The 20,000-nt window shown below is 47.6% G+C and overlaps 1 protein-coding gene across 1 annotated transcript in view; it reads right to left on the reverse strand.

The window, feature by feature from the left end:
- Nucleotides 1–9,874, reverse strand: part of LOC311342611 (rho guanine nucleotide exchange factor 26-like) — a 31,784-nt gene extending 21,910 nt beyond the window's left edge. Inside the window, exons 1-6 of the mRNA XM_084467470.1 lie at nt 9,641–9,874; nt 7,637–9,293; nt 7,201–7,252; nt 6,648–6,790; nt 3,299–3,355; nt 1,909–2,069 (exon numbers count right to left, since the gene is read on the reverse strand). Coding sequence (XP_084323596.1) covers nt 1,909–2,069; nt 3,299–3,355; nt 6,648–6,790; nt 7,201–7,252; nt 7,637–9,169 — 1,946 coding nt within the window. The 5' untranslated portion in view covers nt 9,170–9,293; nt 9,641–9,874. The remainder of the gene's footprint in view (nt 1–1,908; nt 2,070–3,298; nt 3,356–6,647; nt 6,791–7,200; nt 7,253–7,636; nt 9,294–9,640) is intronic.
- Between the last annotated feature and the right edge of the window lie 10,126 nt (nt 9,875–20,000).

The raw sequence follows: 20,000 nt of genomic DNA on the forward strand, positions 1-20,000 counted from the left end.
TATAGGCAAAATCGTGAGGGTATCAAACTTGTTGTGGAATTAGTGAATAACACAAAAAAAAAATGTAACTTTGCAATGACGTCGATTTAGGAATATTGCAACAATCAGTGATGGTTAAAACACACGGGGGCAATGTTACAAATGTACCTTTAATCATCCTTAATTATTTAATATATAAATATAAATAAATCACTTAACCCATCATTATTTGTCTCATGTATTAATAGTAATACAAAACTTTAATCATCATTATTTATTTCAAATAAAAATAAATGGTTTGAAGTAAAAAATAATAGGCCTATAACTACTCTTACTTATGATTACTATCTAATAATTTATTGTAAGATAATTTATTGTATTGAGTTTATAATATGCTCAGCAAGGAGTCGGGAGTCGGACCAGTTGGGCTTTCGCTTGCGTTTCACGTTGTCTTCTCCTTCATTCATCATGATAGGAGGACTTGAACGGTGGTATCGGCTGATATTTAAAGTGTTTAGTGACGTAGCCACGGGTGTGCATGGGTGTGCCTGGGACACCCAAGCGTGGTCCTGGCACACCTAAATATTTTCAGAATTAATTCATTACAAGGATTTCTTTCAATTTAAAGCAAAATGTGACAGAGAGGGCGGTGAGCGGTGCGCGGTGCGCGTTGCACTAGGACTGCGTAGTGACCGGTCTAGGTCCACGCATTCGCTACCACAGAAGCGGGGCTGTGAAGGAAACCCCCCTATTGGATTTTGCGATTATATCCATACATTACATTCCCCCATGTACAGCGTGGAGTGATTTAGTGGAGAGCCAGGGCTGCTTTCAGGATAGTCGTATCGATCGCTCCGGACCCTGGCTTCCACTGGACACTTGCAGCAGTTATTCTAACAGCGTTCCGGTAAATCACTGTGAACTTGAGGCCACCCAAACTCTCACAGGCGCACCTTAATTACAATCTCTGGCTACGCCCAAACTTTAAGTGCTGGAAATATGCTCATTGGATAATAGTTTGCAGGGTGCGTATTTTTTTACGTATTTTTATTGTTTGCTTTGGCTCTCTTTTTAACGTGCATATAACGTCATTATCGTGGTCTGCACAAACTTGTCATCGTGCATGTATTCTGCTAACTGCACTGTCCATAACTGTTTGATAGGACTTCATTTGTAGCCTAGGCTATTTCCGAATTTTTCGTTGATTTAGTGGGCTCGTTTGTGGGAAGTTGTGAATGAGTTTCACGGAGACCGCCGGCACTCAACAGCCAATCACTGTACTGACCGCTTCAAAACTCGTGCACGAGAATCGACGTAAGGGGGCGTTAGGGGGCGTTACTCTTAGTTCACTCTTAGTGATTTATCTTTAGTATGAGTAGGTCTCAGCGGCTTTGTGAATAACTTTTAAGAAAAAACTCCTACGTAAAATGTTTTAGCGCGAGTTAGGAGCACTCCTAGTGGTAAGATAAAAATCTTTGTGAATACGGCCCCAGACCTACAACAAAGATATCAGATATCTGTACTGCGACCAGGTAGGAGTTACGGCCGTCTTTGCTCAAGGATGCCTACAGGGTAAGCCGTGGACATCAGGGATCAAACCCAAAACCTTTGGGATGGGGGTCAGCATTGTGTAGAATCTTATCCTAGCTGGCTTTGTTTTATAAGGGGAATGGGTTAACCTAGCGATTGTTAACCCATTGAAGTGCTTGGCACTTGGTTCTCTATGAACATCCTTACTGTACCGACAGCGGCATATTGTTTCTCCTTCTTCTGACAAATGTACTTATTGTAAGTTGCTCTGGATAAAAGCATCTGCTAAATGCCCTAAATGTAAATGTACATGTCAATGGGCACCAACACCCTAACCACGATGGGACCGCGGTTCAGGACAAACTGCACGGTGGCGACACAGAGGGCACCAGGGCGTACTTTTTGCTGACGGCGCAGACGTCGGTGATGTTGGAGAAGAGGTGGTGGTGCTCCGTCTTGGTCATGGCGTCGCTGAGCTCCGCAGAGTTCTTGAACATGCGGATCAGGACCTCCAGGCTGTGGAGGTAGGAGTGCTCCGAGGAGATCACCTCGAAGATGGCCTGGAGGAGAGGACCATAGAGAGGACGTGAAGACAACCTCCACCGAGACTCTGGCTCGCCCACCCCCCCATACCCCCCCCCCCCCCCCCCCCCCCCCACACACACACACACACCCCTCTAATGCACTTATTGTATGTTGTACGTCCTGGCACTTAATGTACGCACTGATTGTATGTTGTACGTCCTGGCACTTAATGTACGCAATTATTGTATGTTGTATGTCCTGGGCTGGCACTTAAAAATAGTACTTAGCATTGTGTAGCATCTTATCCTAGCTGTCTTTGTTGTATACGGGGAATGGGTTAACCTAGTGATGGTTAGTACTTGGCACTTGGCTCTATGAACATCCTTACTGTACCGACAGAGATATATTGATGTTTCTCTTCCTTCGGACAAATGTACTTATTGTAAGTCACTTTGGATAAAAGCGTCTGTTAAATGCCCTCAATGTAAAGACAGAGCGACGGGCAGAGGGTGGAGGAGCACCGCGTCAACTGCTGCTGTGACTTCATGATCCCATCCATTCATTCATTCACTTTCCAGCAGCCGTTCCGAAGCAAGCAGCTTATTTGCGTGTGTTCACAAGCGGCCTCAGAACGTTCAATCAGCCCATTAGGCTGTGAGTCACGCGTTGGCCCGGGTTCGTATCATACTTGACATTCCTGGATGGTACATTCATGACTGTGGCATGTCGCTGAGAAATACCATGTGCTCCTGAGGAACTTTACCAACTGCTCCTATCTAGCCTTTAGTCATGCTACTTTGGCCCCTGGAACTAATGGGGTATGCACAGATGCTATGGGTTAGCTCTAATCCATTCTTTAACATGCACTATATTCCAGGTTAAGCAGTGTTGCTGCTGACAGTATTTCATTACTCTTTCCTTAATGTTGAATGGGTGTGGTGGTGGAGTTAACAGCCATCAAACCACAAAGAGTCATACAGTCTAATGCAGTTGTACTCTAGTCAGTGTGTGTGTGTGTGTGTGTGTGTGTGTGTGTGTGTGTGTGTGTATGTGTGTGTGTGTGTGTGTGTGTGTGTGTGTGTGTGTGTGTGTGTATAGCAATGTTTGTGTGAGCTCAAAGTTAGATTCTTATCCGTTAATGGCAGGGGTCCAAGTTATGCGACATGCCACGTCACGTTGTGACATCACACCCCATGTCCTGACGGGACAGCTCATGTCGAGATGTGTCACCATATGTCCCCGTACGTCACGACATGACTCCTACCTCCTGCCTTTTGCGTTCCTCCATGCTCAGCTTGTCAGAGAGGCCACTTTTCTTCACCTAAACACAAAGCAGAGTTTGGGATTAGATTAAAGATATTACAATGAACACGTGAATAATCATATTGTAACCCTATATTTATATAACCCTATATTTAGTAAACTTAGCAAGACTACTGGAAGCCATCTAATAATGGAGACCTTGGACACCAAGTGATATATTCAATTGAAACTTTGTTTGGGTCCGATTTTTGGACACAAGCCCACAGTAATATAGAGGTCTGAACAATGCAGACAACAAATCTACCTTGGCTACGAGAACTGCGCAAAGGATTTTTGAACATAACTTTAAACTTTAAGGCTTTTTTTTTTCTCAATGTTTTATGACAGCAAAAAGCGTACACGAAATAGGTGGGTTGCAATTATGATGCAACTGCATATTTTGACCGAGCACATATGGTTTACATGAGCGTAGACTTGTGTGTTGTTATGATGATATGAAGCAGGCATAGGGCTGAAGAACAGCAGCGTTGAGAGGGGACGACGGGAAAGCGTGTTGTTATGATGACTGTGATCAGAAGACCTGACTCTGATACAATCACGTGTCAGACAAACACAATCAATCTTGACCCAAGGGAACCCAGCAGGGTTAATGTTTAACCAGGACTCTGGACCCTTCTGACTCACACTCATTCGCACACGCAATCTCTCCCACACGCAAGCACGTACTCCCTGACGAACCTGTCTGCCGGGCGAAAGCTTATCTCACGTTGCCAAAAACGAAACCTATACCATAACAGCTCCTCCACCAACAAGCCGGCTCCGCCAAGCCAGCCGCCCCAGGGGGCCAGGCCCTCTTTCCCAAGCTTCCCGCACTCTGCCGAAGGCCCACGCAAGTCAACCGGGAAGTGATACTGTTCCCTGATCCTCCAGTGTCTCCTCTCCTTCCCTGCAGCCAATGGCAAACAGCGAGGACAAACAGAGCGTTGGCAGACTAAACATGTCTGGTAGTCACTCCCCCACCACCCCCGATGCAGTTTAGTTTCTGTCACATGCAGGGCCAAAGCTTGTACCATGAGCTCATCTCTATAAAGAAGGCTAAGTAGGATATTACTAGGACGTAACAACAAGGTTATAAACTTGATTTGTAAGTGAGTATGCAGGCGCAAAGCTCATGGCACCAAAAGGACTTCACCCTCCTCTCACACGGGAGGACATTGGATCTTGGACCCACTATAAAAAGCCCTCTACTATATAAATAAACACAGCATTATTGGGTCATGGATAGCGGTTCAAATAGTTTACTAGGATGCACGACAGAAAAAGAACCACACACTGTTAAAAGATGACCTCACTTATCAAGTAAAGCCCAGCTCTATTTCAGAAGGAAGACTTCAGGCGACATCACTTCCTGTCGCTCGCTCCTCTCCCGCTTTATTTGTGGAACAGGACATGCAGTTGAAACCCGAAGAGACGCAGAGAAGGGTCTCGAACCAGGTGCATTCGAGACGAGGGAGGGGGGAGGAGGGGAGGGAACTGCATCTACAAAAGGGGAAGACGTCACTCTGGGAAATCTGGTTCCCCACGTCATGAGACTTTCAATTCAAATGGAGTTCAAAGAACAAGTTCATAAAATCTGTGTGTTCCCCAAGGGGAAGTTTCGTTGTGCAGCAGATACACCCATTCAGCCCCGTTCAAATCACACAGCGTACAACAACACAAGACAAGGAGCCCGACTGAATGTCGGGCTCCCCATGTACACAATGTCATGTGATCGCCTTTAGCTAACCTGTAGATATTCAAAGTCAAAATCAAAGTCATCTTTATTGTCAATTCCAAAATATGTGCAATACAAATAGAGGAATCGAAATTTTGTTTATCTCCGACCCAGATATACCACTGGAGGAGAGTTCAATGCTGACTTGACTTAATTAACCACTTAGAATCATCACTCATTACAGGTTGCTGTCCTTAGCAAGTTCAGACATTTAAAACAGAACACAACACCATAATCAAACGTTCCTTTAAAGGAATGTTAAATAAGCCCTCCCCACTGTGTAAGAAATATCTGACTATACGATGTTGGCAAAACTGTTGTGATTGTTCTGTGGTTAATAAAAAGAAAGCTACATTTCCCTTTCAGACTCTCTGCCACTCGCGGCAAACTGAATCCTTCGTCCAGGGAACTGAAATTAAATTGAAACAGAAAGAAAAGAAAACTTGGCCACACCAAACAAGCCGAACAAAAGGTTCCTGGTCGGGGGAGCTGCCTAGTGTTGGGCTGTTTTGGGTGGCTGAGTTGGCAGACGAGCTGGCAGTACACACCTAGACGCCTCGCTAACACACGCACACACAGCCCTCAGTCAATTCACTAATCCATTCCAGTTCCATGACAATTTTCCCTTTTAGTTATCACGTTTACTTCAGTCTGTCTGCATTTCCACGCCGGGTTGTCTACTGTAGAAAGCCTGTATTTATTTGCTTAATCTATCTCTCCCAGTTTCTTTCCCTCTCTTTCTCTCTCTCCCCCTCCCTCTCTCTCTCTCTCTTTCTCTCTCTCTCTGTCACCCTCTCTCTCCCTCTCTCTCTCGCCCGTTCTCTCTGTCTCTCCAAGAACAAGGGGCTGCAAGAGCAGAACTCCCAGCCAGGAAACTGAATTGGTTCTTCTCCCTCTGTTTATATTCCCTGCATTCCAGGCCCCGGCGCTCCATATTGTAATGCGCGGCCGCCACAGTGCCCCACGCCACGAGCATGAGGATTCCTACACACTCGCTTCCCCTCCAAAGTGGATGGAAGCGTCCGCGCACATGAAGTTAGCGTCCGCTAACTTCATGTGCTTCATGTGTTTCTCCGCAGAGTTTCCTGCATCCTGTGTCTACCTCTGCCTGTACCCGGCGTCCCACCCTGGCCAGGGTTAGACCGTCCTGGGCTCGTGAGGAGGAGGAGGAGGAGGAGGAGGAGCACAATGGAGGCGAGGATACCAAAAGAGATGACAGAGCAAGAGATGAGAGCCCCAGAATGTTCTGTACACCGACCGGATAGGACCACATTCCTGGCATTTTAAACCACGCATGCACGCACACCTCGCACACAACAACACACAACAACACACACACACACGCGCGCGCGCTCAGTGTTTATGTTGGTCTGCGTACGTGATGAGAGTGAGATCAGAGGGAGAGACAAAGAAGACGGGCTATCTTCGGATATCCGTATACGTTTGGGTTTCTGTGTGTAGCGTGTGTGCGTGTGTGTGTGTGTGTGTGTGTGTGTGTGTGTGTGTGTGTGTGTGTGTGTGTGATTGCGCGCGCATGCTGGCGTGCGTGTGTGTGTGAGTGTGTGTTGTGACTGACCACGCTGAGCTGGCTCCAGGACGTGCGTATGGGCCGGTACTGCACCACGATGCGGTCATCTGGCTGGGGCACGCTGGGCTCGGGGTCCTCGTCAGAGTCATTGTGCAGCGCTTTCTCCTGGTAGTTCTGGTACAGCTCCTCCTCTGAGACACAGAAACAACACAGCTCTCACACACAGTCGGAGCCAAGCACAATACATGCTTGTTGCTATTGAGCAGACCCTTTCATCCAGTGGTGGATAGTGAATTGGTTTTTAGTCCGCAATAAGTTGTGGGTTAGGCATCTTGCTCAAGGTCACCTATAGGTACACTGGGGACCGAACCCAGAGCCTTTCAGCTTGGAGTCTGCTTTGTTTTATATGTTTATTACTTTAATTCAGTTCAAGTCAAATTCCGCAATAGTAACAAAGTGAACTTTATCATCGCGAAGAGCTGTTCTACATGTTAGCCACAAATGTAATACAAGAAAGGGAGACTGAAGGCTCTCAAGAATAACCTTTATGAACATAAACAATAAAAGAAGAGGAAGAGTGGAAGAAGAGGACGTTTCTTACCTTCACTGTCAAACGTGCGTTGACTTATCAGTTGCTTTGTTCTATCAGGATTCTGGAAAGTATGTTAAACACAAAAGGCACTCACTTTAACCACGAGATTCCTGGCAGGGTAAAAGCACTGACAACCCTGACATACACAGGGGGATTGTAGTCCTCTAGCCATCCCCTGCTCATGACCCCTCTCTTGTTCCAGGTGCCCTTTTACAACAACCCCTATCTGATTTTCTGCCTATGCTGGGTGTGTGTTGCATGCTGAGTGTGGATCCCACAAGCTCGTAGTGTGGGAATAACCCTGTACTTCTGCAATCCACTGTCTCTCATTGCAAGGCTCAATTTCAGATGTCCAGTTGAGGTTACGATTGTCCCCGGACTACAACCCTGTTGCACAGCATGACTGACGAAGACTGGATGGATTAAGACCATATATCTGACCCACCTTGTTTTTTCCGAGGGTTGCAGTCTTTCTGGTTCCAGGACTGGAAGGCTTCACGGTTCCAGGGCTGGAAGGCTTCACGGTTCCAGGGCTGGAAGGCTTCACGGTTCCAGGGCTGGAAGGCTTCACGGTTCCTGGGCTGGCCGGTTTCAGGCTCCCAGGACTGGACGGTTTGGCCGGCCCCTCGGTGGCGAACAGCTGCTTGGCAGCGCTGGGAGTACAGCTGGGGCTACAGCTGGGGCTGGCCGGGCCGTCAGGTGAGTCCGCCCCCTCCTGCAGCCCTTTGAGCGTGGGCTTACAGGCCTTGGGCGTCTCCTCGGCACACACCACCGCCCTCCGGTAGGACGTGCTCCTCAGCCCTCTCCGGAGGGCCCCGGGGCTGTCGCCGTCGCCCTCCGAGCCCGGACCCGTGGAGAAGAAGGCCCCGGTCTCCACCATGCTGCGGCTCTTCAGGGCCCTCTTGGAGCTGTCCAGCCCCAGGAGGCCGGCCAGTCCGCCCAGCCCCGGCCGCGCGTCCGACACCAGGCCCTTGGGGATGAGCTGCTGGGTGCCCATCTTCTGGGCGGCGGCGCTGTGCGTGCTGAGGACCACGGAGGGCAGCGGGGAGGCGGAGCTGGGGGACGCCAGCGAGGGGGACGACGAGGCGGAGGTGGAGGCGGTGGAGGAGGAGGAGGAGGAGCAGGAGGACGGAGATCGGACGTGCGACGAGCGGGCGTCGTCGTGGGCGGAGGCGGCGGACGCCGAGGACGTCTGGCGGCTGAGCATGGCCACCGAGTCGGCGGGGGACGGGGAGCGCGGGGTGGGGGGCCCCGAGGAGTGGGAGGACGAGAGGGAGGGGATGCTGGAGGAGGAGCAGTGGGAGAGGGGAGGGGTGCGGCGGGCGGGGGGAGAGGGGCTGGGGACGGGGGCGCCGGGGCAGGGGGAGGGCGGGCGGTGGTGGTGGTGGTGGTTGTGGTTGTAGCGGTTGTTGTTGTTGGGGGTGAGGGGGGAGAGGTCAGGGGAAGACAGCGTCGGCGTTGAAGCAACGTCTTCCGGTGATGACGAGCCGTTGCCAAAAGCGTTGCAGTCCCTCTGAGAGTTCAGCGCCACTGGAGTGGACTTGCATTTTTGTTCGTCTTGAGGGCACTTCACGGCGGTTTTCCCAGTCTCATAGGCTCCATTTCTCACTCTATTGTCCAGCGACGCTGATTTCTCACTGGACATGAACCGTGAAAAGGCGAAGCGCGCATTTGAGAGATGTCCGATGCTGATGCTCCGAACCACGCGAGTCTTCCTGGACGGTTTGTTTAGGACGTGTTTCAAGACCGACGTGTTCTTGGCTACCGGTTTGGCGACCCCCGTCTCTGCAGGCTGGCTGAACGTGAAGGGGCCCTTGTCCTCCACGGGAAAGTCCGTCATGTGAACCCCATCTATCTGGTAACTGAGGGGTCTGGGTTTGGCCTTGCTGCCGGCCCTGGTGCCATAACAGTCAGTGCGTCGCTTCCACAATGGGGTGATGTTATTGTTGGACAGATCCACGTCGTTGGCCCCGTCCATTATTAGACCGTGTCAGTCCGTCTGGCTGGTCTGTCTGTGAATACTCCCCTGTTGAGGATAACCTTGTCCGGAACAAAAGGTCACAATGCAAACATTGTGTCTTCCTCGGACACTGGGTTGACCCCTGGAAGTAAACACAGGACCATCAATCACCATTGAAGCCGATTGGAGAGCCGCTGCAATGTCCAAACTCTCAAAGTTTACTCATTAACCATTTGGGCAGGAGCGCAGTTTCACCGCTCCGGGAAACAGACCTATCTAGTTCCAAACTTGGCATCAGTCAGAAGAAGTTTTAAAACGTGGAAAATGTCAAAAGGCATTTCAATGGGATTATAGTTAGTCAGCGAAGTACACTCTGAACGGTAAGGTTAAACACGCGGACGCGGAATAAATCAAAAGTTCGCGGCGATGTTTGTCTGTGCGTAAAGTTTGTAGCGATGGGAATCCATGATCAGTGCCAGCAAAACTTACCTTCAATTAAAACAGACTGCGATGCAGGCTCCCCATGCCCGGAGACTACTCCAAGAAGTGAAAAAAAGTAGTTAATAACCTGCCGGAAAGTGGTCGTTCGTTCGGGGTATCCAATAAGATGATATATCCTACGAAGTCAAAATTCGAGACAAACAAGCACGTTTGTTTACTTGTTTAGTTGTTTTCTCACAACCAACAAGTTGGGATGCCTGTCCTCCCCCGGCGTGCTGGACTACTGTCTGTCTGCAGGCTCTGAGCGCAGTAGCGCGGGTACGCGCGGTGGGAGCGCAGTAGCGCGGGTACGCGCGGTGGGAGGGGAGGAGGAGGCCTGCCAACAGGAGAGGGGGAGCATATGTCCCGAGTCCTCTCCCGGGCCGGGCCTTGTTTGTTCTGTCTCGGTCGGGGCAACAAGCTCCACATAATGACACAGCAAGTGGATAGTTTAAACCGTCATTTCGACTTTGGATACTTTATTTTTATTATGGATAAGATGGGCTCTATCACATTTACAAGTGATTCAGGTATTTGGCACTTAAAATACCAGTAGAGCACAGGTTATCCTTATATCTCTTGGATGGAGGAGATGTCCGGGGTTGTTGTCCTGCGAACTCAATTGCTGTGGTTGAATTTATTTATTTTTTTACAGTGAATGTCAAATGCTACCCTAAGCATATTCCCCTAAACACATTTAGCTTAACAGCTACTCTCTTATCGACCCATTTAAATTATCACAGGCCAAGTTGCGCTTCACCGCCTTCCTCCGACTGATACTCGTGAAGAACATGTGGACATGGCGCCACCGTATGGCCATAACAGCACGGTGCCTTGATTGGTTATTTGGTACATCTTCTACAGGGAGGAGCATGTGTTTTTATATGATATGACCATGTGACCATTATTCAGTGGCCCTGTTTGGATTAAAATATATATTTTATAGTACTTGAATGCAATCCAACATCAGCCAATCACAAACTATTTCAGTTGGAGCTCCACCATGGTCCTTCCGGCTGATCTCTCACCTGGCCCTCTGGACAACAGATCCTCACGCAAACACATCTTGCAAGAACTTCAAAGAGCTGTAGTGAAGAGTTAAGATTTCATTTAAAATACATTTTATTAAAATGCTGTTAGCATTATCGAGATGGCATTTAGCATTAGCGTTTCTTTTATTTTCCAACCCGACAACCTTAGTTCTGCTTAATTGATACATTTAAGTTGACCTTAGACTCATTCAGATTCAAGAAAGGGTTTTCCAGATGTTTGGTGCGGTTGGAGATGTGTTGACTGAATGGACTGCAATATGTATGTTTGAGTAGAGATCTTTTTTATTTTTTTTATTTTTTATTTTATTTAAGGAATAAACAACAAAATAGCAAGTAACACTCTTCCTTACCCACTGGTAAATTAGTTGGCCTATTTACATGTTAAAATAGCCTAGTACTGTTTTTTGCATAAACTGCAGTCTGGTCCATTCATTTGTGGCCCCCACTTTAAACTTGATCTCATTAAAGAGAGATGTTTGTGCTGAGCCCACAAGGGTGATGGCAGTCTAGACATCATTGAATATTTATATCACCCTTAGCAGGTAAGATTTAAGCTCTCATCGATCAGCTTTTAGAGAATGAAATGCCCTGTGGATATTGGTTCTGCTTCACTGCCTCTGTATGAGACAATTTACATTTAAGTTCACTGCTCCTAACTCATTTCTGATCGGTCAGAACATCTCTTCCCTGATTGGTTCAGGGAATCCATCTTCACAGGCATGCGCATAACGTAATGGTGTGTATAGCTCAAGGACCTATAAAGAAAGGCGGTATAGCTCCGCAGAAGAGGGGGGGTGTGGGGTGATGCAACACCTCTCAATAGCACAGAAAGAGGGGGCGGGGCTGATTATTCATACACATGGCTCTCTCACCTGCAGCAGTTTCGAAGGGCTTCACTGTTCTGTCTGTGTTTAGCAACGTTCCTTGATTGGCAGTAGGTACAACATTCTGACCTTGGCAATACTGCGAGATGCAAGGCAGGGTTTTCCGAGGTAATGACTTCTGCAAACCTTTTTGTGTAATTCACGGAATTGACTACGGAAGTATTTTTGGTGTTAAATGAAGTTCACAATTGTGTCCTGTGTTCCTGTAGAGGCCGCAAGAGCCTTGGATATTTCTCTTTCCACAACGGGTTACTAACAACTGGCGTTAAGCTAAAGAGCAAGGACGCATTTTAGTTCTGAATGAACCCAAAATATTTGTACCAATTTACAAAAGTAAGTTGGTGATTTTTTTTTCTAGTCATTTCTATTGTAGCCCATTTGTATTTCTTGGTAAACATTTATTTATCTATTTAAGCTTTATTTGAATAGGGGCGGATACAGAAACATAGATAAGGTTGAGACAGTCATCTGGTGTTTGCATCATAGTGTTTTTGGCCCAAGCTAATTTCCGACACTTGTCCCTAGTCTAGTGGGGCTTTTGGTTAAAAATAATAATAATACAGATTAACATTTTTTCAAAGTAAGAAAATGAAAAAGCAAATAAGATGTCATGTATCTTGATACGTGATAGCTTTTCAGGACAGAAATATTAACTAAGCAGAACGTGAAGATTCCCATCTGATGTTTGAATCATAACTTGGAGTGCTCAATGAAGTGTGTTTTTAATCCATTGATTTGGTAAGACGGGAAGGAAAACATGAGTGAACACACACGCACACACCTTTCTTTCAATCATTATCTTCCATTTACTGGCAACTCATTCCATACAGTAATAATTGACAGTGGTGTTATCGTCATCCAGCAACGGGCCGTTATTGTTTGATCTTTCTGTTTTTCCACGGCCCATCAGAGGAGCGTGACTCACGCGGTGACCAACACCTCACGCTTGTGGAGGAAGCTTGGCAGACGATCCTGTCCTGTTGTATTGTCGGAGACACTGTACATTTCCTCAGGTTCCCTCGGCTGTGTAGAGATACTTCCTATGGTTATACACACAGGAAGAGCAGCTTTCCTCACAAAGCGTGCCCTATGCAGCGATTGTTTGTTCAATGGATTTCCCATGACCTCAGACATTGCTACTTTAACGGCCCCTCGCTGTGTCTTGACATAGTTTATGCCAACAGTTAATACAAAATTGAACGGAAGTTCCTGTTTTATTTCATGGGACCTGAGTAAGGGTGTGTGTGTGTGTGTGTGTTTGTTTGTGTGCATGTATATGTGTGTGTGTGTGTGTGTGCTTGTTGTATGTTTGAGTGTGTGTGTGTGTGTGTGTGTGTGTGTGTGTGCTTGTATGTTTGAGTGTGTGTGTGTGTGCATATATGTGTGTGTGTGTGTGTGTGTGTGTGTGTGTGTGTCTTGTGTGTATGTCGATGTACACAACCTCATGTCTTTTCTGCGTGCTCTTGTCTGCGTGTCCTTCTGTTCCGTCTAAATCCAACTAATAAATAAAACTATCAACACACACTAGCTACTGTTTTGCTCTGTAAACAAGCACCATGCTCTGCTTGTAACAGTATAACATACACTGTGTGGATCAGGGGGACATAATGCCATCACATGCAGCAGAGGACACACACACATTATGGAATGTTGCGTTCTCAAATCACCGACCACCAAACTGTGGCAGGAAACAGTTTGAACATAACGTGAATAGAAGTCTCAAATCTTATTGGGGATTATACCATAAGTATGCATGTGCCATATGTCCCAAAGCTACGCATACATAGTGACGTAGCTTTCTCTCTCAGAAAGTAGCATCTCTTCAGCCACCATGTGTGTTGTGTGTGTGTGTGTGTGTGTGTGTATATGTGTGTGCGTGTGTTTGTGTGCATGCGTGCGTGTGTGTGTGTGTGTGCGTGCGTGTATGTATGTGCGTGCGTGTGTGTGTGTGTGTGTGCGTGTGCAGCGGCCCCAGGTCTGTGTGTACAGGTGCATACGGAAGCCACACAGGCGGCGGCGACATCTGCCATATATCTTGCGTGTTTGAACCTCCACGCATCGCTATGGTAACGGCCTTCCCGAGGCCGCCGCAGATTGGCTGCCGTGGGTGCGGTGACCTGTAACCGAACGGCCCCCTGTGGTTCCTCATTGGCCGGGTGCCCGAGTGTGGTGATGTCACCGCGTGTGACACACATACCACAGCGGGAGACGGAGACGGAGAGGGAGACGCGATGAGCTCCGTCGTCCCGGAGCAAACACACAGGGTTTCTCACACAGTGCTTGATTTATTTTCTGTCTTGTATTTTGTATCTTGCTGGCATGAAGTAGGCCTGAGGTGACATTTTTATTTCTTTCACAGCATAAAATGTCTCTCTTTGCAGAGCCGTGTGGGTGTGAGGGTCTCATGATTTCAACCAGTAGAGGGCATGTTGAGAGAGAGAGAGAGAAGAGAGAGAGAGAGAGAGAGAGAGAGAGAGAGAGAGAGAGAGAGAGAGAGAGAGAGAGAGAGAGAGAGAGAGAGAGAGAGAGAGAGAGAGAGAGAGAGAGAGAGGCAGAGAGGAGGGCGAGAGAGGTGCACTGTAGCAGACATGTATTTGTCATAAACAGAGGGCATCGCAAGAGAACAATCTTCTGAAGAGAATCCACTGACTATTCTGTTTATTCTATTGCTTATGCTAAAAGGACACTACCAGTTGAGATTAATCAATACAGCCCTTAATGACAATCACCGTTTTAACTCTGTGTTCCAAATAGTATTATTGATTGATAGCATTATATAATAAAAACAATTGTCTTGAATACACAAGTGAATTTAATAATAATACCAAGACACATTGTATCGCCCCTTTTCAAACGTGTGTTACAAAGTAAAAAAAAAACGTGTCAAACGTGTGAATATCTATATATATATTACATCTTGGACTTGCAATACAATCCATTTCCAAGTGATGGCGTTGCCATGGTTATCTAGTCATCCTAACCAACACAATTCAGCTTTCTGGGTCACTGTGGAGGATTCTGCTGACCCCACCCCACACGACCCCGCCCCAACCAAACCATGGGCCAAACCCCACGGACCCCCTCCTCACTACCCCCCCAAACCCACCCCCTGGTCAACTAATAACTTGTCTCAAAGCTGCTTAACGAAGCCTTTAATTACCAACTGAATGTGCCCTTGTGTCTGGCCCGCGACCCTGACCCCAGACTCCGCCCCCCCTCCCCTGCCCGGCTACCCGGGTCACGCAGGCCACGTGTTACCACGGCAACACGCAAACATGATCCAAAATACATCAGAATACCCCAATGTTATTCATAAATAAATACATGTTAATCATGCCAGCAACTAAACAACTACAAATATTACTCCACACACTCATGTCATCTCATTGCACAATGGGTCAACAAATCAATATCACATCTAACAGCCTGGAGAACAAGAGGCAGATTATCATCACATTGATTCACAAATGAAAGAAAACGTGTCATTTTAATTAAATCACAGATAAATGTCACTCTCCGAGAACACGTTCCAAATGAATAGCTGAAACAAACAACTTAAATGTTAAATGTTAAACACGTTAGTTCTCCTGGTGGCTCAGATTTATAAGCCATTTTCATCAAGCTGAACCACAGGACGACCTCTGTTTGTTTAAGTCTGGAAACATGCTTTCTTGTAAGTAGAGAAAAAGAGAACAGAAAAGGTCACTTTTAGGGCAGGTTTTACCAACGCCAACTGAAACCCTCTTACCAAGAAACCTTCTAACAGGAAGCACAGATATAATCACTTCCCCCTCGGCAGTGGAGCCTGAAACCTTTTCCATTTGTGTGTGTGTGTGTGTGTGTGTGTGTGTGTGTGTGTGTGTGTGTGTGTGTGTGTGTGTTTATTACATTGTTTTGAAATATAAATGAATAAATGATCAAACCTTCCGAGATTCTTTAAGAATAAAGCTAATCTGCATACACATTATAACACAGTGCCATGTGCATCGTCCTAACCCCTGTTGCACATCTCTGCTGTCTTCCCTCAGCGTGAGTAACCTTGCGGCCAGACATATTCATGAGCTGCACAAGTTCAGGCAGGGGATCTTTGCTGATCCAACCACTCAAATCTACTTGTTTCACATAACACCCACGCACGCTCGAACACGCACTCACGGAAAAGACAGCGCTACTCCATTATCCACCCATAGGGGGCAGTGTATGCTTCTTGTTTAGAACGCTCATTAAGCCCGCTACATGAAGAGCAGAGCTCACACACTCAAGCCCTACAAGGCGTGCGTATATTATGCGCTCTCATTGGCTGTGACGGCTCAATAATAAATGAATAGCAAGCGAAGCAACGGAAGAATCGATTGCTGTTCCCCTTGTTGTGCTAATTATGAGGGACTGTCTGGGACTTGGTTAGGGGAAGTGGCCACACTGAATAGAAAGGAAGAGGAACATAGGTGAAGGGAGAGAGAGGTAGAGGGAGGGGGACCAGGCAAAAGGAGAGAGAGAGGGGAGAGAATGCCAAAATGAGAGAGAGAGAGAGAGTGAGAGAGAGAGAGAGAGAGAGAGAGAGAGAGAGAGAGAGACACACAGAGAGAGTATGAGAGAGAGAGAGAGAGAGAGACACACACACACACACACACACACACCCACAAACACAGAGAAAGACAGACAGAGGAGAGAGTGCAACACACTCAGACACACAGACAGAGAGACTGGGTGGGAGAGAGAAAGCATTACATGCAGTGTAGTGTGAGAGTGATCAAGCAAGTACAGTCGCCGCCGGAGACGAGCGCACTCATCCTCCGTTTATTTCCTCAACCGCCGCCCACGCCACAGCACCTCCTACACACCCTCACAGAATCTGACAGGTATATTAGGCTGCACAGCGTAATGTTGCCAATTTCTTCAAAATCGCATACTCAGAGAACTCTTTGGTATCTGCAGTACACAGACACACGCACGCGTACACACGCCGGGTACACACGCACACATACGACAGAAATGTAATGGGGCTGTGCGCATCAACACACACAAGACACACGAAGACACACACACACACACACACACACACACACATACACGCACACACACAAACACACACACACACACACACACACACAGACACACACACACACGCATACAACACACGCACAAACCCAAGCACAGAAAAGAGGGTCACATCCATGTGTCTCTACAATTAAAGTCTTAGTCATACTGCGCCAAAGGCTATTTCAGTCCTCCCCCTTCTTACATCCCAGTTTCCCTGGCAATATCGGAAGCAATCCGGCCCATTCTACAGCACAAATATTCCTTTAACTCGTGTCATTGTAACTCTTCAATTAAAAACTTGTGTTGCACATTGTGATCCGACTGTGTGGCCTGGCTGGCGTCTCCTGCTGCTCCAGCTGCAGCCCCATGCAGTTCACTAATGCATGGTGTGTTAGTGCAGTGTGCCGGTGTGTGTGTGTGTGTGTGTGTGTGTTGGTCTGGGCTGTATCTGCTGTGAACCGTCTCCATGTATGTGTCGTATATATCGGCCCGTACTGGATGTGTTGAATGGAATGGAATTAAGCGGAATTGAATTGAACTGAGTTGCATTGAGTGTGTTGTAAGTTGTCCTGTAATATACTGTGAGGTACGTGACCCTCTCCGTCTCTCGCTCAACAGGGCACAGGGCCTGGCAGATGCACTGCTGCTCAAAGCGCTGATGTTTCCCTGTCCCTGCTCCAGAAGCCACTGGCTGGGAAACCTCAGGGCTTCCCAGTGGCAGCAGCCCTAAGGTTGGCTACATCCAGCCGCTCCAGTGACTCTAGGTGGCCCGAAATACCCCGAATGTGCCACGTCTCCGCGGCCACAAACCTGCCCTCCTCCCGTTCACGTCTGTCTCTTTGCTTTTCCCTTCCCACATTACCTCTCTCAGGCTAAGATATAGTTACCTTTGATATTTTTTGGCATGATATTATGGAAAGATGATATATATTATCATATATATATATATATATGATAAAATATATATCTTTCTTAATGAGTCCTACATTGTATTTATTTGTGATATTATGATTGTTATAACTGAATATTGATGTTATTTTTCATAGCTGCCTTTATAAACCTTGAACAACACACACACATAAATGCATCCCCTCAAATACGTGCCAAATTCCCCTAGTAACCTTGACACCACCAGGTAGGGATTCCTAGAAAGACCCAACACGTGCACCGGATCTGTTCCGCCCACTAGAACCGGTCTGGATGGGATGAACCGAGCATCAAGGCATGGCGACGCAGACGTAAGAGTGAAGTCACTGAGTGCAACGTCCACGGGGTACTGGGGGTCCGCACTGCATACTGATCCAACGTCAGCCCTGCTGCTGCCCCCACCGATGACATCAGAGGGCTACACCGGCCGCCATCGCTGACAGATTTATTCTCTCCCTCCCCCACCAACACCACCACCACCAGCACCACAACCACTACCAGCACCACCACCACCAGAAGCACCACCACCACCTCCTACACCACCACCACCACCACCACCACCACCACCACCAGCAGCAGCACCAGCACCACCACCACCACCACCACCACCACCACCACCACAACCACCAGCAGCAGCACCAGCACCACCACCACCACCACCACCACCACCACCAGCACCAGCACCAGCACCACCATCACAACCACCAGCAGCAGCACCACCACCACCACCACCACCACCACCACCACCACCACCATCACAATCACCAGCAGCAGCACCAGAAGCACCACCTCCTACACCACCACCACCACCACCAGCAGCAGCACCACCACTACCACCACCAGAAGCACTACCAGCAGCACCACCACCACCACCAACACCACCAGCAGCACCACCACCAGCAGCACCACCACCACCAGCACCACCACCACCAGCAGCACCACCAGCACCACCACCACCACCACCACCAAAATAATTAAATTAAATTAAATAAACTAGTAAGGCTGATCCTTAAGCTACAACCTCTCAACCCCTCATCTCACTCCTGCTCATTTTAGTAGCCTTAAGTGGTTGAAAGTAGAGGAAAGAGTAAACTATATACAACTGTGTATGGTGCTAGAATTATTAAAAACAAGGTACCTAAATATTCATGCAATTATTTCTCTAGGATACTAAACACACATAGCTACTCCACAAGGAGAAGTGCCACTGATCTGGTGTTGTTCAGATTTAGAAGTTGGATGGGAAAGGGTTCTTTTTTATATTCAGCTGCAGTTTTATGGAATGGGTTACCTGCTAGTAAGAAGACAATTGTATCTCTTGTCAGTTTTAAAACAGCCTTAAAGAAATGGTTGAGCAGCAGACAGTCATAGGGATATTTATTATGCTGTCTCTTTTATAGATTGTTATGAAATGTATATTTATATGAATTTTGAATGTGTAATTGGAATGTCATATTTTATGAATTGTGAATGTGTGATTGGAATGTCATTTTTTACTTTGTTCCCACACTGTCATGTACATTACATTTAACACACACACTACACCTATCAACATGCTTACACTACAAAGGGACCACAATGGAAATAAGCCCATGGGCTTTTTTGTGTAATCCTTTTGACCTGATGTACATTTGTTTGCTTACCTTTGTACATTTGTGTCAATAAAAAAGAGAAAAAAAAACAAAAAACACCACCACCACCACCAGAAGCACCGCCTCCTACACCACCACCACCACCACCAGCAGCAGCAGCAGCAGCACCACTACCACCACCAGAAGCACTACCAGCAGCAGCAGCACCACCACCAACACCACCACCACCACCACCAGAAGCACCACCTCCTACACCACCACCACCACCACCACCACCACCCCCCTCACCCCAACTGTAGTGCGACAAACATGTCTGCAGGAGTGAACAGTCCACCTCGGGGTGTGTGTGGGGGTGGGTGTCTGTCTGAAGATGGTGGGTGGGTGGGGGTGGTGTTTGGGGGGGTCGGGTGGTGTTGAGCTACACCTTCACCCCTCCCACACCGCAGCATGATGTCATAGCTTCGGATCAGCAACACGGGTGGTGATGTCATCTTTTATTCCTTTTTATTTCTTTTTTTGGAACCCTTCCGATGTGGAAAATATTGATCTGACTGTGTGTGGGGGTGTGAGTGGGCTGCATCTTAGGCCAGGGCAGTGGATTAACATGTGTATGTGTGTGTGTGCATCTGCGCGTGCATGCATGTGTGTGTGTGTGTGCGTGAATGTGTGCTTGCGTCCATGGGTGTGTGTGTGTGTGTGTGTGTGTGTGCATGAATGTGTGTGTGTGTGTCCGTAGGTGCGTGTGTGTGTGTGCGCGCGTGTGTGTGTGTGTACATGCGTGCGTGTTTGTGTGTGTGTGCGTGTGTGTACGTGTGTACATGTGTGCGTGTTTGTGTGTGTGTGCGTGTGTGTGTGTGTACATGTGTGCGTGTTT

Source organism: Micromesistius poutassou (assembly GCF_964030765.1).
Source record: "Micromesistius poutassou genome assembly, chromosome: 4".
Classification (NCBI taxonomy): Eukaryota; Metazoa; Chordata; class Actinopteri; order Gadiformes; family Gadidae; genus Micromesistius; species Micromesistius poutassou.